This window comes from Hyperolius riggenbachi, chromosome 8 (assembly GCF_040937935.1).
Source record: "Hyperolius riggenbachi isolate aHypRig1 chromosome 8, aHypRig1.pri, whole genome shotgun sequence".
NCBI lineage: Eukaryota > Metazoa > Chordata > Amphibia > Anura > Hyperoliidae > Hyperolius > Hyperolius riggenbachi.
Genome location: NC_090653.1, coordinates 110,200,463 through 110,223,358, shown reverse-complemented (window position 1 = coordinate 110,223,358; position 22,896 = coordinate 110,200,463). Strand labels below are relative to the sequence as shown.

The following is a 22,896-nucleotide window of genomic DNA, read 5'->3' as shown; positions in this document are numbered from 1 at the left end:
GATAGTAGTTTTCTTTCTTTTGGTTTTGATTGCCAGAAAATTATACATAGTGCAATCAAATGTCATGAATAAAATGCATAAAATCTTATGAAAGAGTAGTAAAGATAATTTTGCAGCAAACAACAATTAGATGGTACTTTTATGCCAATATAGCAGCTTGATAATTGACCAGTGTGTGAATTTGATAGGTCCATTTTGCTGCTGCTTGAGAGAATAAAGATGATTGCTTCCTGAATTACCATGACTTTATGGTACTTTAGTGGATATTGGCAAGAGCAAATACATGTAGAAGAACATGTACAAATATTGGTTTCACAAAGGCCCAACAGCTATGGAAACTTGCTAGATGAAACTCTGCCAAGGTGGCCAATAATGACCATCTCTGCCAAGAGTCCTGTTTGTGTACAGCAGCCCCTGATGCCTTGGACAATGATCAATGTGGCGGATAGATTCGGCCAAGGGCATCGTTGTCCCCACTAACCCCTCCCACCATGTGACGCTCCTTGTGCGTCCCCCACTCCGCGTTGCGTAGCAACATAACTTGTTGCTGCAGACTAGAGACAGATCTGTGCAGCCTCGGCCCCACAGTGTCGCTGAGTGATCAAGTCCCGATCCCTGACTTTACAGCCTGTGTCATACTATACTCATGGGCAGCATGCCTTGTATGTGTGTACGAGTCTTGCGTGAATCAGATGAAACAAGGGAGATACACCAGGAACAACTGTAAAGGTGTTTATTCTCCTCCTTTAAAGATGGTACATTTGTTAGACTAGTCACCTTACCGGAGACTCTAATGCATTTACAGCTGCTCAGATGCATAACCGAGAAATCTGGATCATCGTATACGGGATAATCTCTGCTGAGCAGCATTGTTCCCCTACTTATCCCGCCTGACAGAAGCCACTCTATGGTGCTCAGCGCCATTGTCACTCTCCCCCTCCATAACCCGTCCGTATGGCACTCTTCCTTTAAACTGTCACCAGAGGAATCAAATCCAAAGTTCATAGTGTGTAGTGTATGCACTGTGACCTGTGCTTAATACAACTGTGTATACATCAAAAATATAAGATACCGTTCTCATAAATGCATCAAGAAAAAAAGTGGTGGAGCAGTGTTCTGTAAACGCAGATCGGCACTTAGTATAACAAGTTAGGAGTCTTTACTGAAGAAAAACCTGCAGAGATGGAGCATACACAACCATCTGGAAGTGCAGCTTACTTAAAGAGACTCTTTAAGAGGAAAAAAAACCCTCTAAGGCACAAATAGCCGAACCCGATCGATCAGCTCTACTGCGCAGGTGCTAAGGATGTGCTCCTGCGCAGTAGAATGGATAGGATCGGGCTCGGCTATTATCACCTTAGCCCGAATAAAGAGCAGCTAGTGCGCCTGACCGCCGGATCACGGTAGTTAAATATTTACCTCGCTGCTGTTCGGGGGCACAGCGCTGGATTGCCGGGACACCGGAGGACAGTGGAAGCCTCGTTAGAATCGAGAGTCTTCCCCCTCCTGAGGTAAGTATCCCCCAGATGGATTTTTTCTATCTTACAGACTCTCTTTAGAACATAGAGAATACAAAGTGAATACAGGAAATAACAACCCCATAAATATCACCATCACCTTTTACACACAGTGACATCTTGTGGTTGTTTTACTACACTGCAGTTTAAGGTAACTTGTTAAACCTCTAACACAAAAGTCAGTGAGCTCGCGATTTAGAGCCTGCTGAAAACAGGCTGTGCTTATTCTCTCTGCATCATGACGGTCCTTTATTCATTTCAGGTATTAAAGGCAAAGAAGGCCGCCAAGCAGCAAGAAACAGTGACTATGCTGTGCCAAAATTCAAGCACTTAAAGAAGCTTCTTTTAGCGCACGGCCATTTGTATTATGTGAGAATAGCGCACCTTGTACAGTATTTCTTTTATAAGGTAAGCGTTTTTAATAATAATGATCAGTCTGTGTTATTTATTGAGAACAGAATGTTGTTTGGCCAGACTTACACTGCACAAATCAGCTGACCCACAGGAAATATCTGTGACAGGATCGATTTTATTGTGAGGTTTCATGATCTGCCCGGTGCAGAAAATGAGCAGATTGCCAGGAGTAGCAGACAGTGTGCCTGAGACAAGATGTACACTCTTGTGCTCATCTATCTGGAGCTTATTCCGGTTGCTTCTTTGAAACTCTGAAAAAACGTGCATTTGTCTATTTAGCATTAAAGAGAACCCGGAGACGAAACACCCTCATGTATTTTACCATATATATCAATGGGAACATGACAGTAAACACCTACTCTGCTCTTGGTTTCATTCTTCTCTGCTAAATCTGCCTGTTATCAGCCCTGATAAGAATCCCTGACTGAGCATTGTCTAGCTTTGTCTGGAATGATTATAGCTGAGTCAGTCTTCTGTGATGTCTTTTCAAGCCCAAGCCTGCCCCCTTGTGGCTCTGATTTCCTATTTATCCTCGAAGCAGCAAAGCAGAGCCACAAGGGGGCAGGCTTGGGCTTGAAAAGACATCACAGAAGAATGACTCCGCTATAATCATTCCGGTGAAAGCTAGACTGAATGCTCAGTCAGGGATTCTTATTAGGGCTGATAACCGTCAGATTTAGAAGAGAAGAATGAAACAGAGAGCAGGGTAGGTGTTTACTGTCATGTACCCATTGATACATATGGTAAAATACATGAGGGTGCTTTGTCTATGGTTCCCTTTAAGAACTGAAGTTGATATGTTATAGAAACAGTTCCAAAACATCAACTAGCACACCTATGAAGCGTCTGACCAAAGAGAATTTTTTGCTCCTACCTTGCAACTGGAATTATTTTTATATGGCCAACAATATGAGATGTAAACAAAACAAAATATGGTATATTAAAATATAAATACAACACCAAGGTACACAATGTTAAAGTGGACCTGAATTCTTGTACACCACAGAAGGAAAACAGAGAAATGCACCCTGTATGTATTTAGAGAGTTAAGCTTGTCTAATTCCCCCTCATCTGTGATTAATCACAAATGTAATTTGATCTCTCAGTTGTGTCAGCTGGCTGCCGCGACAGAGCAGCTAATTTAACCACTTGCCGACCGCCTACTTCATATTGGCGGCGGCAAAGTGGCAGCCCCAGGACCACGTAACGCAGATTGGCATCAGGTCCTGGGGCACTCTCTGGCCGGGGATCGCGTGCTGAGATGCACGCGCATCCGCCGGCAATAGGCTCCGCCCACCCGCGACGTCAACCCGCCGGCCAATCGGAAGCGCCGGCGGGTTGTTAACCCGACGATCGCCGGATAGGAAGCGTATAATACGCTTTGTAATGTTTACAAAGTGTATTATACAGGCTGCCTCCTGCCCTGGTGGTCCCAGTGTCCGAGGGACCACCAGGGCAGGCTGCAGCCACCCTAGTCTGCACCCAAACACACTGATCTTCCTGCCCCCTGATCGCCCACAGTACCCCTCAGACCCCCCCTGCCCACCCCCCAGACCACCGTTTGCACACAATCACCCATCAATCACTCCCTGTCACTATCTGTCAACGCTATTTTTTTTTTAGTCCCTAAACTGCCCCCTGCTCCCTCCTGATCACCCCCCCCACCCCTCAGATTCTCCCCAGACCCCCCCAGACCCTCCCCCCCCCTGTGTACTGTATGCATCTATCCCCCCTGATCACCTGTCAATCACCTGTCAATCACCCGTCAATCACCCCCTGTCACTGCCACCCATCAATCAGCCCCTAACCTGCCCCTTGCGGGCAATCTGATCACCCACCCACACCAATAGATCGCCCGCAGTTCCGACATCAGATCACCTCCCAAATCCATTGTTTACATCTATTCTCTCCTCTAAACACCCACTAATTACCCATCAATCACCCCCTATCACCACCTGTCACTTTTACCCATCAGATTAGACCCTTGCGGGCACCCAATCACCCGCCCACACGCTCAGATTGCCCTTAAACCCCCCCTTATCGATTCGCCAGTGCATTATTTACATCAGTTCTTCCCTGTAATAACCCACTGATCACCTGTCAATCACCCCCTGTCACTGCCACCCATCAATCACCCCCTGTCACTGCCACCCATCAATCAGCCCCTAACCTGCCCCTTGCGGGCAATCTGATCACCCACCCACACCAATAGATCGCCCGCAGATCCGACATCAGATCACCTCCCAAATCCATTGTTTACATCTATTCTCTTCTCTAAACACCCACTAATTACCCATCAATCACCCATCAATCACCCCCTATCACCACCTGTCACTGTTACCCATCAGATTAGACCCTTACGGGCACCCAATCACCCGCCCACACGCTCAGATTGCCCTCAGACCCCCGCCTTATCAATTCGCCAGTGCAATATTTACATCTGTTATTCCCTGTAATAACCCACTGATCACCTGTCAATCACCCATCAATCACCCCCTGTCATTGCCACCCATCAATCACCCCCTGTCACTGCCACCCATCAATCAGCCCCTGTCACTGCCACCCATCAATCAGCCCCTAACCTGCCCCTTGCGGGCAATCTGATCACCCACCCACACCAATAGATCGCCCGCAGATCCGACATCAGATCACCTCCCAAGTGCAGTGTTTACATCTCTTCTCTCCTCTAAACACCCACTAATTACCCATCAATCACCCCCTATCACCACCTGTCACTGTTACCCATCAGATTAGACCCTAATCTGCCCCTTGCGGGCACCCAATCACCCGCCCACACGCTCAGATTGCCCTCAGACCCCCGCCTTATCAATTCGCCAGTGCAATATTTACATCTGTTATTCCCTGTAATAACCCACTGATCACCTGTCAATCACCCATCAATCACCCCCTGTCACTGCCACCCATCAATCACCCCCTGTCACTGCCACCCATCAATCAGCCCCTAACCTGCCCCTTGCGGGCAATCTGATCACCCACCCACACCAATAGATCGCCCACAGATCCGACATCAGATCACCTCCCAAGTGCAGTGTTTACATCTCTTCTCTCCTCTAAACACCCACTAATTACCCATCAATCACCCCCTATCACCACCTGTCACTGTTACCCATCAGATTAGACCCTAATCTGCCCCTTGCAGGCACCCAATCACCCGCCCACACCTCAGAACGCCCTCAGACCCCAGCCTTGATCACCTCGCTAGTGCATTGCTTGCATCTATTTCCCCCCTCTAATCACACCTTGAGACACCCATAAATCACCTCCTGTCACCCCCTAGCACACCTACCCATCAGATCAGGCCCTAATTTGCCCCGTGTGGGCTCCTGATCACTCGGCCAAACCCTCAGATCCCCCTCAGACCCCCTTCCGATCACCTCCCCAGTGCATTGATTGCATCTATTTTCCCCTCTAACCGCCCCCTGAGACACCCATCAATCACCTCCTGTCACCCCCCTAGCACTCCTATCCATCAGATCAGGCCCAATACATCCTGTCATCTAAGAGGCCACCCTGCTTATGACCGTTTCCACAAAATTTGCCCCCTCATAGACCACCTGTCATCAAAATTTGCAGATGCTTATACCCCTGAACAGTCATTTTGAGAAATTTGGTTTCCAGACTACTCACAGTTTTGGGCCCGTAAAATGCCAGGGCAGTATAGGAACCCCACAAGTGACCCCATTTTAGAAAGAAGACACCCCAAGGTATTCTGTTAGGTGTATGATGAGTTCATAGAAGATTTTATTTTTTGTCAAAAGTTAGCGGAAATTGGATTTTTATTGTTTTTTTCACAAAGTGTCATTTTTCACTAACTTGTGACAAAAAATAAAATCTTCTATGAACTCACCATACCCCTAACGGAATACCTTGGGGTGTCTTCTTTCTAAAATGAGGTCACTTGTGGGGTTCCTATACTGCCCTGGCATTTTAGGGGCCCTAAACCGTGGGGAGTAGTCTAGAAAACAAATGCCTCAAAATGACCTGTGAATAGGACGTTGGGCCCCTTAGCGCACCTAGGCTGCTAAAAAGTGTCACACATGTAGTATCGCCATACTCAGGAGAAGTAGTATAATGTGTTTTGTGGTGTATTTTTACACATACCCATGCTGGGTGGGAGAAATCTCTCTGTAAATAGACAATTGTGTGTAAAAAAAAATCAAAAATGTGTCATTTACAGAGATATTTCTCCCACCCAGCATGGGTATGTGTAAAAATACACCACAAAACACATTATACTACTTCTTCTGAGTACGGCGATACCACATGTGTGACACTTTTTTGCAGCCTAACTGTGCTAAGGGGCCCAAAGTCCAATGAGTACCTTTAGGATTTCACAGGTCATTTTGAGACATTTGGGTTCAAGACTACTCCTCACGGTTTAGGGCCCCTAAAATGCCAGGGCAGTATTGGAACCCCACAAATGACCCCATTCTAGAAAGATGACACCCCAAGGTATTCTGTTAGGTGTATGATGAGTTCATAGAAGTTTTTATTTTTTGTCAAAAGTTAGCGGAAATTGGATTTTTATTGTTTTTTTCACAAAGTGTCATTTTTCACTAACTTGTGACAAAAAATAAAATCTTCTATGAACTCACCATACCCCTAACGGAATACCTTAGGGTGTCTTCTTTCTAAAATGGGGTCACTTGTGGGGTTCCTATACTGCCCTGGCATTTTAGGGGCCCTAAACCGTGAGGAGTAGTCTAGAATCCAAATGCCTCAAAATGACCTGTGTATAGGACGTTAGGCCCCTTAGCGCACCTAGGTTGCAAAAAAGTGTCACACATGTGGTATCGCCGTACTCAGAAGAAGTAGTATAATGTGTTTTGGGGTGTATTTTTATACATACCCATGCTGGGTGGGAGAAATCTCTCTGTAAATGGACAATTGTGTGTAAAAAAAATCAAATGTCATTTACAGAGATATTTCTCCCACCTAGCATCTGTATGTGTAAAAATACACCCCAAAACACATTATACTACTTCTCCTGAGTACGGCGGTACCACATGTGTGGCACTTTTTTGCACCCTAAGTGCGCTAAGGGGCCCAAAGTCCAATGAGTACCTTTAGGATTTCACAGGTCATTTTGCGACATTTGGTTTCAAGACTACGCCTCACGGTTTAGGGCCCCTAAAATGCCAGGGCAGTATAGGAACCCCACAAATGACCCCATTTTAGAAAGAAGACACCCCAAGGTATTCCGTTAGGAGTATGGTGAGTTCATAGAAGATTTTATTTTTGTCACAAGTTAGTGGAAAATGACACTTTGTGAAAAAAAACAATTAAAATCAATTTCCGCTAACTTGTGACAAAAAAAAAAAATCTTCTATGAACTCACCATACTCCTAATGGAATACCTTGGGGTGTCTTCTTTCTAAAATGGGGTAATTTGTGGGATTCCTATACTGTCCTGGCATTTTAGGGGCCCTAAACCGTGAGGAGCAGTCTTGAAACGAAATTTCTCAAAATGACCTGTGAAATCCTAAAGGTACTCATTGGACTTTGGGCCCCTTAGCGCAGTTAGGGTGCAAAAAAGTGCCACACATGTGGTATCGCCGTACTCAGGAGAAGTAGTATAATGTGTTTTGGGGTGTATTTTTCCACATACCCATGCTGAGTGGGAGAAATATCTCTATAAATTGACAATTGTGTGTAAAAAAAATAAAAAAATTGTCATTTACGGAGATATTTCTCCCACCCAGCATGGGTATGTGTAAAAATACACCCCAAAACACATTATACTACTTCTCCTGAGTACGGCAATACCACATGTGTGGCACTTTTTTGCAGCCTAACTGCGCTAAGGGGCCCAAAGTCCAATGAGCATCTTTAGGCTTTACAGGGGTGCTTACAATTAGGCACCCCCCAAAATGCCAGGACAGTGAACACACCCCACAAATGACCCCATTTTGGAAAGTAGACACTTCAAGGTATTCAGAGAGGAGCATAGTGAGTCCGTGGCAGATTTCATTTTTTTTGTCGCAAGTTAGAAGAAATGGAAACTTTTTTTTTTTTTTCCTGTCACAAAGTGTCATTTTCCGCTAACTTGTGACAAAAAATAAAATCTTCAATGAACTCACCATGTCTCTCACTGAATACTTTGGGATGTCTTCTTTCCAAAATGGGGTCATTTGGGGGGTATTTGTACTATCCTGGAATTTTAGCCCCTCATGAAACCTGACAGGTGCGCAGAAAAGTCAGAGATGCTTGAAAATGGGAAAATTCACTTTTTGCACCATAGTTTGTAAACGCTATAACTTTTACCCAATCCAATAAATATACACTGAATGGTTTGTTTTTTTTATCAAAGACATGTAGCAGAATAACTTTCGCGCTCAAATGTATAGGAAATTTTACTTTATTTGAAAAATGTCAGCACAGAAAGTTAAAAAAGTCATTTTTTTTGACAAAATTCATGTCTTTTTTGATGAATATAATAAAAAGTAAAACTCGCAGCAGCAATCAAATAGCACCAAAAGAAAGCTGTATTAGTGACAAGAAAAGGAGGGAAAATTCATTTAGGTGGTAGGTTGTATGACTGAGCAATAAACCGTGAAAGCTGCAGTGGTCCGAATGGAAAAAAAGGCTCTGGTCCTTAAGGGGTTTTATGACTGCAGTCCTTAAGTGGTTAACACAGGATGTTATCCCTATGTCTGCTTCCATGAAAGCAGGAAGTAGAAATACTGCAGATTTATTGCATGATTTCTATCAGCTGTAACAAAGAAATGTTTTTCTATCAGGTCCGCTTTTAAACAATCTCTGTGTCATTTGCCGTTTAACCACCCTGGCATTCTATTAAGATCGCCAGGGCGGCTGCGGGGTTTTTTTTTTTTAAATTAAAAAAAAAACTATTTCATGCAGCCAACTGAAAGTTGGCTGCATGAAAGCCCACTAGATGGCGCTCCGGAGGCGTTCTTCCGATCGCCTCCGGCAGCCAGAAGTAACACGGAAGGCCGCAATGAGCAGCCTTCCGTGTTTGGCTTCTCCTGTCGCCATGGCGACGAGCGGAGTGATGTCATGGACGTCAGCCGACGTCCTGACGTCAGCCGCCTCCGATCCAGCCCTTAGCGCTGGCCGGAACTATTTGTTCCGGCTGCGCAGGGCTCAGGCGGCTGGGGGGACCCTCTTTCGCCGCTGCTCGCGTTGGATCGCCGCAGAGCGGCGGCGATCGGGCAGCACACGCGGCTGGCAAAGTGCCGGCTGCGTGTGCTGCTTTTTATTTGAGCAAAATCGGCCCAGCAGGGCCTGAGCGGCAGCCATCGGCGGTGATGGACGAGCTGAGCTCGTCCATACCGCTAAGATGGTTAAGAGTAATGTGAATGGCTATAGGCTAAACACACAGCAACTCTATGAATGAGCAATTCAGTGTTCAAACTGGAAGGATAGCTAAAGACAGAATTATATTAATGCAGCATCATGCAAACAATTACAATTGTACACTGAAACAAAAATCTATACAAATATTACTCTCAAGAGATAGAGGTTCAAGAAACTGTCCAGCTTCCTGGGGTGATACTACCTGTTTCCCCGAAAATAAGACACTGTCATATTAATTTTTGCTCTAAAAGATGTGCTAGGGCTTATTTTCAGAGGATGTCTTATTTTTGGACAAACACTGGTAGTTTTCCTATACAAAAAGTACATACTGTATGCCATGCTGAAACACGTGCAACATACACAGAGCTTGTGGTTTGCAGATATTGACTCTCACAAGAAATTGATTCTGCTGATCATGTGGGTAAGAGTCCACTCTGTCAGGCTCCCCAGAGCATAGGATAAGCTGTGTGTTTGTCCTGGGATGAGGTGAAGAGGTGAAGTGCTGCTGATGCTTACCATCACAACAGATCAGGAGGGCTGGCTCCAACAAAAACACAAATTGCCTGACACATATGCAGGACTGTAGAACTCACATTATACTGCTACTCTCCTGTATCCAGGCTTTGTATTCAGATTGACTTGCTGGTGTCATCTGGGCTGCTAGCTAGGTCTTAAATTCAGGGGATGTCTTACATTTTAAGCATTCTTGAAATTCCTGCTAGGGCTTATTCTAAGTGGATGTCTCACTTTAGGGGAAACACTGTATCCCCCTTATATCACCCATGTCCTGTTTATACATATTATGGTGTTTTGATGCTTATCTGCCCTTTTCCTAGTACTGCACCAAGAATACAGCTTCACGGTCAAGGCTCGGTTCCCACTTGTGCTGGACCAGCAGGAGCGGACAGTGTGACTCTTTGCAGCATGGCAAGTGTGAATGGCTCTTATTTATAAAATAGGAGCTGTTCACATGATGAGCGGAGAACGGTCAACAAATGCCCGTTCTCTGCTCTAGTGGGAACAGAGCCTTACTGTTTTGCCAGTACATTTGCGGCAGTGTGTACAGTACCCCTGCTATGAAAGCTTCTATCAGAGTATTGAAATTCTGTGTTATGTATTTGTATATCAGATAAAGATGAAAGCATCTGGCTGTGTGATAGAGCTTCAGGGAGAAAGATCCCTTATTAATGCAATGTCTTCCTTTTACAGAACCTGTGCTTCATTCTGCCCCAGTTTTTATATCAGTTCTTTTGTGGATTTTCTCAACAGGTATGTACATTATTGTTATTATTATTATTATTATTATGTATTTATATAGCACAAACCTCTTCCGCAGCGCTGTACAAGGCATATTGTCTTTTCACTTAACTGTCTCTCAGAGGGGCTCACAATCTAATCCCTACCCTAGTCATATGTCTATGTATGTATTGTGTAGTGTATGTATCGTAGTCTAGGGCCAATTTAGGGGAAGCCAATTAACTTATGTGTATGTTTTTGGATGTGGGAGCAAACCAGAGTGCCCGGAGGAAACCCACCCAGACACGGAGAGAACATACAAACTGTGCAGATAGTGCCCTGGCTGTAAGGGAAGTAGCCATAGTACGCAAGGAGACACCGTTTTGGGGTTTGTGAGAGTCATTACAGATGTCAGTACAGCTGCAAAGCAATGATTAGAGGATTACATCACAGGAAATCTATCAGGACATGCTCTAGCAAGTTACTATGATTCATCATGCTCAGAGGGCAAGCTGCCAGGCAGTTTCATCACCTCCACTTGTGACTTTTAATGCCAGAGGTCTCTGTGTCCTTCTCATCTCTTCTGAGGATTTCTTGTAGATGTCTCATCTTAGTTGTAGGCTACAGCGTAATTACATGATGCTGAAAGGGAGATAGCCTGAGACAGATAGTATATGAACTGTATTATAGCGCTTCAGATGTGTAGGGCATTTCTTTGATGCATCAATGTATTCGTTCAGATGAAATGCCAGCTTAGCCGATAACCTCCACTTTGTACAGAGAATATTACACTTTCCAGACCTTCATAACACCAAGAAGTAGTCTCAGAGGCTGTGCTGCTCCTCTGGGTCACTAGCAGTGACTTTCCTCCACTTTGAAGTTTGAAATTGAAATAAAAAAAATATCTAGGATAAATCATGTTGCTTGACTTAAAAGCCTGTGTTGTCACTTGGCGAAAACACGACGGCTCAGCGAATGGCTTCAGGGCTTGGTGTCTCAGTACAAAAAGATCAAATAGGAATTATTGGATTTAAAGGACCACTATCACAAAAAATTGTAAAATTTAAAATTCATGAAAACATAAAAAATACATTTCTCCCAGAGTAAAATGTGATATGCAGTAAATTACCTTTCTCCTATGTTGCTGTCAATTACAGTACGTAGTAGAAATCTGACAGAACTGACAGGTTTTGGTCTAGCCCATCTCCTAATGGGGGTTGCTCAGGGTTTTCTTTATTTTCAAAAGCACTTAACGAACAGCAGTGGCTCAGTCCAACTGCCAGATCAGTGTGCAAACAGGTAGAGGGCATGGCCTGCATATTTACATAGATTCTTTCCAGGGAGTGCTTTTGTGAAGAAGAAATGAAATACTGAGAATCCCCCATGAAGAGATGGACGAGACAAAAACCTGTCAGTTCCATCAGATTTATGCTATACTATACTAACTACTTGGAAGTGGCAGCAACATAGGAGAAAAGTAATGTATATCTCATTATACTCCGGAAAAAAACATACTATCAGGACTGCATTTAGTCACTGCTTTCCACAAATCCTGGTGAGTGAATTTTATTGTACCATTCTTGTACAGCACTGCCCTTGCTGCTTTCATACAGTCACTGCATACGGCGGGGGGTGTGGCTGTGGACGTTATTGGGCTCCCCAACTGAAATACTGAGAATCCCCCATGAAGAGATGGACAAGACAAAAACCTGTCAGTTCCATCAGATTTGCGCGGCAACAGCAGATTCTCCAGTCCAGCTCGGAAGTTTCAGCACCTGCCCTAGAAGACGACACCCGGCATATAAGACAACCCCCGACTTTTGAGAAGATTTTCCTGTATTTAAAAGTAGACCTCGTACACACGCTGTACTACAGGGAACGACTGGTCTGTCAGACCCTTCCGCTGGGCGGGCGTTCCAGCGACAGTAGAGCGTGTGTTCAGTCTGTCAGGCAGACTGATAAAGCTGTTTCTGAACGATTCACTCAGCGGATGTAGAATGATGATGATGTAGAAGTCTTTGCAGGCCGCACAGTGAAGCATACCCAGGTGACAACCTGCAGTCCAATTGGACAGCAGTGTCACCTGATGTGGAATTTGATTGCGTGCCAGCGAAATGACTGCTTTCTGGTTTCCATGTGGAAGGGTAATGCCAGCACTGCTATTCCATATGCGGACCACCAATATTTAAAGATGTAGCTGACCCCATCTATAAGTAAAACATTTTCAGTGTGGGGGCCGGTAAAAAAGTCCCAGGGAGCCACATTTGGCCCGCGGGCCTTAGTTTGAGTACCACTGCTCTACAACATCACCACAGCTCTTCATGTAAAAGAGAGTACTGGGGTGAAGGGGAAGCATGGACTGTAGTGTTCACTGCATTACATGTTAACGGCTCCTACGTTTTCTTTAAATTACTTTTTAGTATCTGCACTGAATGTTTAATAAAATGAAAGCTGGACTGGATGTTTGAAGAACTGCCTGCTATGACGTGATCAGGATCTCCACCCTCTCTTGAGTCCTATTAGATCATAGATAGTACTGCCAAGAGGTTTCTGATTAATTTGTGTTGTGATTGAAGTTGCATGGAGCATCCAGAGCGAGAAGTTTGTTTTGCTTTTTTTACATAAGCCCTGGACAACCTCACTGTGGGTTTGTGCACAAGAACCCAATTACACTAATCCCTACTAATCTTCAACAGTTCCACTCCCAAGTGACCCAGGGTAGAGTTGTAGTCTTTTACAACACAAGAACACAGAATTAAGTAAAATTAAAACAAAAAACTTTGCTTCATCAGTTATAATATCCCCACTGTATGTGCTTGGAGATCTCTGGTGATGAACCCCATACCGGGGGTCATTGGATCTTTAGCATAGGTCGTGTGGAGGATGTACACACACTCGTCTGACTTCTGATTTTTGGCCATGGAAGTTATCGTCTGCCATGGCTGATTTCATCCCAGCGTGTGTACATAGCTTTAGTGAATTGGGTTTTCCACATGCTTTGAGCTGAGTGCACTGGAGTTTGACGATTGATGAAAGTAATCATAGATTTCTTTGACCCACTAATATGTAGCAAAGAGGTTTTGTCAATGGAGACAAACAACTTTTCAGTCATAGAGTAGTTGAGATAATTATTTGCAGTTTTGTATAACCTCATAAACTGGTGTGCTGCACTATCCACGTGGAGTGTGGTGGTGGTTAGAAACTTGCATGGTCAGCTGGATAGTGTACTGGTAAGGGTGTTCCCTTTAATATAGGATTTCAGCCCTTGACCAGAGTTTGAATCTCAGCTGAAGCCAGTAAATTAAACTGTAAGGAATCTTTGGGCAAGGCCCCCTAATTCTGGTCACCCATGAAGTGCACCCCCTAAAGTGGCTGCAGCCCTGAAATAAGTGCATGTGTGCGCACACAATTGTGCGTGATGGTGTTTACAGCCAATTACTTTAGCACTGTATATATGCATGTTACTAGCAGATTTGCACACAATTCTGAAATCACTTGTCCATTTACATATGATTTGAAATTGTGCTGCAGCATATGGCTGTTCTGCCCAATGGGCATAGATCAGGTTTAGGAAATAGATACTTTCTTGCCCTACTGTATGTTTGCTGTATTGTGACAGTTGTTGTCCCTGAGTACCTCCTCCATTTCTGTTCAGAGCCTCCTGACAATCACAGCAGACAAGTATATAAGCTCATCTTTAGCTTACACTATTCTGCTAAAAAAATGAGTGGGGCATATACAGGAAGTAAAAATATAAATGCACCCTTTCACCCTCAATAGAGGAGAGTCCATCAGCAGTGCCTATTGTTGGGAAACTTAAAGAGAAACAGTGACCAAGGATTGAACTTCATCCCAATCAGTGGCTGATACCCCCTTTCCCATGAGAAATATTTACCTTTTCTCAAACGGATCATCAGGGGGTTCTCTATAGCTGATATTGTGGTGAAATCCACCCCACAGTGTAATGTCAGGACCATGGTGCTGACATTACACTGTGGGAGTCTTGTTGCATTGTTGGAAATAGCTGTTTCCAACTGTCAAAAAAGCAAGCAGCAGCTACTTCCACTGACATCACCTGCCAGCAGTAAAAATGTTACCATGTGATAAATGTCCGAATGTAAATCAGGGAGGGGAAAGATTTTACAATAGGCAAACACTGACTAAATCATTTATACATAATTGTAAAAATTAAGCACTTTTGTTCATTACGCTACTTTCACTTGCGTTCCTCTTAAAGTTCAACTTGAGCTGCTGGGAATATGGCTGTAGTCTGAGTGGGTGCCGATACGCCACAGTATTGTGATCTGAAGAGATTCTTTTCCTTACATTTTTTTCTCCATTTTAACTGTCCTTTTTTTCCTGATCATTCTCTTTTCTTTTTTAGCCACTTTATGATGCTGCTTACCTCACCATGTACAATATCTGTTTTACATCTCTACCAATCCTGGCCTACAGTCTGCTGGAGCAGCACATCAGTATTGAGACTCTGATGGCAAACCCAAAGTTATATATGTATGTATGAAGAACACTTCTGTCTTAATAGTTATTAAAATGAAATTCACCTTTTTTGTTGAGAAATAAGCAGCCCTAACGTTGGTAGCTGTTGATGTAGCCTTGTACTTAAACATTTTCTTTTTAATTGCAGGAGAATATCTGACAATGCAATGTTGCAGTGGTTGCCATTTTTATACTGGACTGTGCTGGGAGCTTTTGAAGGGCTAGTTTTCTTCTTTGGTGTTTACCTGCTGTTCCAGAACCCGTCACTGGAAGGCAATGGGCAGGTAAGCTATAAAGCTGCATGCCATTGGTTTATCAGTCTGTCACTTAACAATTAATAGGCAACATTTCGGTTTAATGCTCAATTTCAAGTAAGACGGAAAAGGGAAACCTGAATGGAGAGTTACCTTCTCCTGTTTTTTTTGTTTGTTTGTTTATTTGCTGTTGTTTTTTTGTTTTGTTTTGTTTTTTTAAATGGCAAATGCTTATTTTTATATGCAAACTTTATCTTGGCGTCAAGTCGTTAACTTGCCAGCTTACAACAAGCCTGGAGCCAGCGGTGCTAAAACATCAAATCCGCATACTAGTTCTTGGTCAGTGATTCAAAAAGTGTTAATGGTTAAAGGAAGGGGATCGCAGCCAGGGGAGATGCATTTTCAAAAAGTTTGCCAGCAACACCTCCTTACATATTCTCCAAAGTTTAAGTTTTCTTTAACCACTTCACCATTTAGGGTTTTTCACCAGAGCAATAGTGCATCCTTCCATTAATTCGCCTATAACTTTATTACTACTTTTCACAATTAAACTATCTATATAAATCTTGGGGTTTTTTTGCCACCAATTAGGCTTTTTTTGGGTGGTACTTTTTGCTAAGAATTATTTTATTCTAACTGCATTTTAATGGGAATAATAACAAAAAACTTGAAAAATTTAATTTTCTCAGTTTTCGCCATTATATTTTTAAAATACTAAATGCTACCATTATGAAAACTCACACATTTTATTTGCCCATTTTCCCTGGTCATTGCAACACTTTTACAAGCCCATGATTTAAAAAAATAACAGTAATATACCCGCTTGGCATAACTATTAAAAAAAGTTTAGTCCCTAAGGTAACTATTTATGGGTTTTTTCATGTTAATTTTTTTTTTATACAAAAAGAAAAAAAAACTGGACAATATGGGAGAGTGAGGGAGGGAAATGGTTAATTTTAAATGTAAATGTATGACTTTTTATTTAAAAAATTGTATGTAGGTGTAATTTTACTATTTGGCCACAAGATGTCCTTGTGCATTCCTTTCTGTTATGTACTATTAGTACACTAAACAGGAAGCAATGCTGGACAAGTAAGTATCAGCTTTTGTGAATGACACGGCATGTAATTGATCGCCAGTGCTGATTCACACAGGGACTTGGATCAATGCATGGGAACCCAGCAATAACACAACCGTGAGCGTAGAGAGTATAGAGCTTGGGATTCGGCACACAGCTCTGAGGACAGCCATTCTGGGAAATTAGTGACTTTTTTTTTTTTTTGGTTCTTGTTGTGACTCCTGTCTTAAAGATGTTTGACCACCATGATCCATTTTTCCCAAAATATGAAGTAAATGCAAAAACAGATTAGTCCACCTAATTCTATTTTTGTATGTTTGCAAAATTTATGGAACAGGGACAAGAAGTGCAGCAAAGCTTTAAATTGTTCAGTGAAAATAGCACAGTTATGACACATGGACTTTTTTTTTCAGTTTGGGTGGAGAAATTCACTTACGGTATCTTCTTTAAATGCCTAATTGTACAAAACTCCAAACGTACATAAACGAGAGACAAACCTCTAAACTGGACACTTTTTTGACATCTACAACTTTATTTTTTTAGGTTATTGTCACCCATCTAAGATATTTTTGTCAAGTATTGGTGACATCTATAGTTATTACAATAATCCATGATACCATTTTACAGTATCTGAAAGTATTTTTTACTTTCACAGTCAGTGGACTATTAACCCGCCAATGCTAAATGTCTAATTAATCCTGCCTTTCTTGAAAGTACATATGACTGAGGATATTTTCTCTTCTTCTTCTATAACAATTTTGATTTTGAGTCTGCTTATTTTATGTTGGTGTTCTGTTACCATGAAGATAGAAGTTTTTTGTTTTTTTTTTCTTTTTTTTTTACATTTCACTTCCTATTTTAATGTCAGCATCCAGACCATGACATCTTTGGTAAGCATCTTTCTATGATCTTGTATTGTTAGTGTAATTAGTTTGTACACTATAGTCATTAGTATTTACATATTTGACCCATGGGTTCTGGGGTATATATGTATTGGGTTATGTATGTATTTTACGTAACCTTAACTATATTGAATAACATAGTTATTTCAATACATCTTATAAACACTTAAATCATGTGTGCTCCTTGTGTTTATCACGCTAAATACAAATGACTATGCAGGAGTGCTATATACTCTAAATTATCTTCTGATTACCTTGGAAGATTTGTCTTCTTGGTCATTTCTTCTACTTTTGCATGCACATGGATGCCTAGATCCTTCATAGATAAATATCTGGATAAACCTTTACTCCACGTTAAAAAAAAAAAAAAATCAAACATATTATCCAAATATTTATTTAAAATTGTAGCTGTCCTAAAATGTAACTTTGGTTGCTGAAAAAAAAATCTCTGATCAAAGTGAAACATCTAATAATAGTTTATTGATGAATATTTAAATATTCTCATTTAAGATGTTTCTTAAGTTTGCAGTTGTAGAGTCTTAATTTTTTTAATTTTTTTTAAGGATTATTTTAAACTTTATTTTTGTGTTGTATGTAGTAGTTTATTTAAAGTCAAACAGTGGAGACCCTCGCCTCAAAACTAATCTGCATGGAGGAAAATGGATACCTCCTCATGGAGTCTCTGTTCAGTCCCATGTGTCCTCCTCTTTTATCACCAGGTTCCTTCTCACCACAGCAAAGATCTCACAATGTCATCTTCGAAAATAGCCAGCAGTACCGCCCCTTTCAATATTCTGTCTGCTCTAATTTGCTACAGCAACTACCTACTTTCCAGAGCAGTGTCTAGAAGCATTAAAGTGGATGAACCCTGCCGGTAGAGACATTTGCCAAAAGAGATGAGCTTGAGAGTTGACGATAGCTCCCAGCTGATTGATTAGCAATATGTGGGTTAGGTTAGCTTAGCTGCAAATTGTTAAATTTGCATGTTAATTCTGAATTCAAGTATATCTATATTTGCCGCCAGCTTTGGACTGAGCAAGAGGGGACCTGAACATAAAATTGAGGAGGTCCAGGACTTGGAGGGACCCTTCCTGGAAGTAGATATCACTTTCTATCTCCACATGTTGTCCATTTATTGCAAGCAAAAACAATTGCTGGTGGATGAATTACACTGTTTTTAAACATCCGGGCTGCATATTCTGACCGTGCCCAAATAAGCTTCTGAGAGCTGCTATAGCCATAATTCACATTATGGCCTATAGCGGCAAATTCTGTGCCCAAATTTGCTGGCGCCTATTTGTTCTGCTTCGCCCTAAGGACCTACTTTGTGGGGGTGGGGGGTAGCATTAAATTAGCTATGGGAGCTTCTCCGTAGCCCCTGTCACTTCAAGGGCATCCATCTTCCAGTTGTCACTGTTGCATGGCCGCAGTTTAAAGTGCCCTGCGAGTTTAGCACCTTTCTGGCTGCTAGTGTATTCCGGGTGATGAAGCATGCCTGGTTGCTGGTGCATGATGGGAGATGTATTGTGCCCAGCCACTGGTGCATGCTGGGAGATTGTAGTCTTTACATCTGCCGGCCAGGAGAAGTAAAGTTTTTACATCTTGAGAGACCTAAATTACAGTTGATTCATTTATCCAGTATTCCGTTTTGATTAACTATACATTTACCTCTGAACCTTTCTGGCTGCTAGTGTATTCCGGGTGATGAAGCATGCCTGGTTGCTGGTGCATGATGGGAGATGTATTGTGCCCAGCCACTGGTGCATGCTGGGAGATTGTAGTCTTTACATCTGCCGGCCAGGAGAAGTAAAGACATTAAAGACTACATGTCTCGACATGCACCAGCCGCCGAGCAAGCTACATCTCCTGGCATACACCAGCAGGGGGGGAACGTGCTGGACTCATGGGCACTTTGAACTGCAACCATGCGCCAGTGACAGCTGCAAGATGGACACCCTCGTGGGAAGATAGGTTACCTAATGTTGCATATTATTAACTTAAAAAAATATGTATTAAATGGTGTGTGTGCCGCGCACACATTCATTTGAAACCGAAAACTAGCACTGGTAATTTAGGATTATTGTCCTTGTGAATGGTGTTTTTACATCTTGAGAGACCTAAATTACAGTTGATTCATTTATCCAGTATTCCGTTTTGATTAACTATACATTTACCTCTGAAGGTTTATATTAACATGTTTGTTCTCCTGCGCCAATAAGCTAAAAATGGAATTTAAGTAATTGCAATACCTAGAGATGCATTATTTAGTTGATCATTTTTCAGATGTTCCAGCTTTCAGTAGTATTTTATTTTGAAATGGACAAGCCAGTGGAAGCTGTAATATGTTAGATCTTGTAACAAATGTAAGTTCACGTGTGCCTATGTCCATGCGTTTCCAGATGTTAGTGTAATATATATCCAAGACTTTACAGACCAATTGCCTCACAATAACATCACTTTTTTTGTACTCATTTTCAGGTATTTGGAAACTGGTCTTTTGGAACGATAATTTTCACTACATTAGTGTTTACAGTTACTTTAAAGGTAAGAGTTTGAACTGTTATGCATTACATGGAGCAATATGAATTTGTCCGGGTCAAAAGTGTGTTAGACTTATTGTAGTACACAATTATATTTGCTACTGTACTTTTTTTTTTTTCTTCTGGAGATTCCTGGAGCTCTCTCACAAATGTCACATTCTACTCTGAATCACTCCATAAATAAAACCCACAGTCCTCTGGTATAGTCTACCATATTATTTCCTGTATTTCTTAATACCAGGTTTTTAGCAACACACTATGCCCCTCCCACTTTTCATAAGAGCTGAGGATGTCTTATAGTTATGTTGATAAAAAGGGGGCATAGTCACACCTTGCAAAGTCCTGACTCTCCAACCTAACTTATAAGCAGCCTATTAGAACCGGGTAGGTAGGATGGAGTTTTGTGAGGAGCAGTGGCTTAGAATATAATTTAGGCAGTCTGTTTAAATCCTTTGCCATTACTTTATTGTTGGTCACACACTGAGAGACTTGCTCTTGGATATCTGGAAGATCACAGAAATTATGAGTAGTGCAGGTGGTTACTGATGAATATGTAATATACAGAGTGGTGACCTGTATTTATTTTAAACAAACCGTGGTGAGATAAAGAATGAGGGTGGGTATGACCCGAGTGGACAAAAAATCTGATAATCATTGATTATAATCAAAATATGAAATCTTTATTATTAATCGTATACATAATAGAAAATGTTAAAAATGTGCCCCCCAGCCCCTCACCCCCCCCCCCCCCCCTTCTTAACCCACAGTTCCCCTTTGTAGATGATATTCCTGCTGGCCCCAAAATACCTAATCTCACATGCGAACATACATACAGGTCTATGTTGTCAAAAAATGACACTGAACGTTCAGTCAATAAACTTTGGTTGGATCCAGAAAAAATGTATGTGCTCCAGCCAGTCCTAAATATATTGTGGATATCCTACATCCAGTCATCAAATTGATATAAACAAGGAGATTGTTCAGCCGGGAAGATGCAGTATAAGCACAGCAGAAGGATTAGTCCAGCCTCAGATTGAAAAGACTCCCCAGTATTAGCAAGTATACGGTATGCAGGCTGTAGCACAGCAAAGCAAACTGATCAGCGTGGAATTTGTAGCACATGCAGGGATTAGAGCCAAGCCATGCAAATATCAAAGTTCCAGTTGTCAAAACTTCTATACATTCCGGATCAGCGGTGCAATGCTACTCACACATTATCAGCTTGATAATAGCAGTCCACATACATAAACAAGAGTCATGCCCGTGGGGCTGCTTACGTCTCCGTAGTAAAGGTGCTGGGATGCAATGTGGCAATAAGCGCTGATCCTAGTGTGTCCAGGGGTTGGTGCCTGCAATCAGCGAAGTGTCCAGCTGATTGTTGGAAGAGGCAGAGGCTTAGTCCATACCAAGTTTGGAGCTGCAATATGTAGAGTGCCGGGCTGGCTAAGGGAAAGGGCAAAGACTCCCGTCCATGCAGGGAGGGAGGCGGTGTGGCGGCCAGGACGCTGCACATGCGTCCTCTACCGGTTTCGCCGGACTTCCGGCTTCCTCCGCTTTATTTATTTTAGTATTTATATAGCGCCGACATATTACGCAGTGCTGTGCAGAGTACATTGTCTTCTCACTAACTGTCCCCCAGAGGAGCTCACAATCTAATCCCTACCATAGTCATACTTTATGTCTATATGTATTGTGCAGTGCATATATTATAGTCTAGGGCCAATTTAGGGGGAAGCCAATTAACGTATTTGTATGTTTTTGGGATGTGGGAGAAAAACGGAGTGCTCAGAGGAAACCAACGCAGGCATAGGGAAAACATTGACTCTTTGTATATGTTGACCTGGATGGGATTTGAGCCGGGGACACAGCGCTGCAAGGCGAGAGCGCTAACCACAACGCCACTGTGCTGCCCATTCACTGTGATTTGTTTGAACATGTCATGTGCAGAAAACATCCCATTTTTCTCAGCACCTGATTGGTTATTTGAAATAAACTCAGTAAACCGCCTTCAATATTGAGACATCGTATGATTTTCCAGATATCTTTCAGATCACATCTCCAAGTGTGTCATCAACCTTCTCCTTCTTCCCTGCAGCTGTCAGCCTCCTGAACTCCCGTAACATTCTCCCACCCTCTATCTGTGCCTTACCACCGGCACAGTAGCGGTCTGTAATAAATACGCTTTTCGAAGCAACCTGCCATCACCCCTAACTGATTGGACTTTGTCCCTGCACCCTGGTTAGAATCCAGCAGCTCCTGAGACGTGAGGCCTACTGGATGGAGTGTTTGGGGACTCAATCACCTGGTGGCTTGAATGAAGACTTTAGTCTCAGATGTTTCCTTTAACAGGTAGCAGTTCTTTACCCTTGAAAGGGTTAACTAGTAACTAAGCATGTGCCCACCCCCCAATTGTTGGGTGTGGTGTGTTAATTAATGTGTGTCTATATATGTTGCACTGTCATACCAGAAGTTTGAGCACTTGATAAAGGGCATACGCCCGAAACGTCGTGCTGTTTCATTGTACTGTATATATTTCTGCAATTATGGAATAAATACCAGTGATTTACATCACAACAGTCTGTGGGTCGAGTCCTGGATGGGAAATTCGTATGATTGTGGACTTTAAATTGAGAGGTGTGATGGACCCCTCATCCCAGTAGGACTCCCCTGTATCTGCATGGTAATAACCTGAGGCTGGTGAACTACTCCACATTGTTAATTGACCATCCATCACGTTCGCAGAAGCCACGGGACAACGAATATGTCGTTTTCAGAAATTGCAAGCACAAGCGATAACAAGGCAGAATATTACAGTATTTTTTCTGAGGAAAGAACTGCTATACTGGAATTGGGAGAATCTGTCCGATATACATTTACCGGAACGCAGGCTGATCCAGTGGAACAGATAAGAGGGCAGCTTGAGGCTGCAATTAAAAGAGAAGTAACACTATCCCTGCATGCTTCTACTTTAACGGAATACATAAAGGTTGACAGAATCCCTAGGGGACTAAGGATTGTCCTTTCACCTCTATTATGCAAAGATAACCCTGACTTTCTGGCGAAATGGCATGGAATTTTGAATAAATGCTCACAGGATCTGATGTTAACTATACAGTATCT

General features: G+C 42.5%; 1 protein-coding gene across 8 annotated transcripts in view; it reads left to right on the top strand.

The window, feature by feature from the left end:
• The window catches only part of ATP11C (ATPase phospholipid transporting 11C), a 293,155-nt gene that overhangs the window by 250,380 nt on the left and 19,879 nt on the right, over positions 1 to 22,896 (top strand). For 5 of the 8 annotated variants that reach the window (XM_068251002.1, XM_068251001.1, XM_068251005.1 and 2 more), the window contains exons 22-26: positions 1,780 to 1,925; positions 10,479 to 10,538; positions 14,890 to 15,017; positions 15,151 to 15,286; positions 19,715 to 19,780. In XM_068251002.1, the coding sequence (XP_068107103.1) occupies positions 1,780 to 1,925; positions 10,479 to 10,538; positions 14,890 to 15,017; positions 15,151 to 15,286; positions 19,715 to 19,780 (536 nt within the window). Of the gene's footprint in view, positions 1 to 1,779; positions 1,926 to 10,478; positions 10,539 to 14,889; positions 15,018 to 15,150; positions 15,287 to 17,202; positions 17,225 to 19,714; positions 19,781 to 22,896 lie in introns of all 8 variants that reach the window. The other 3 variants (XM_068251006.1, XM_068251007.1, XM_068251008.1) reach the window with 1 other exon arrangement.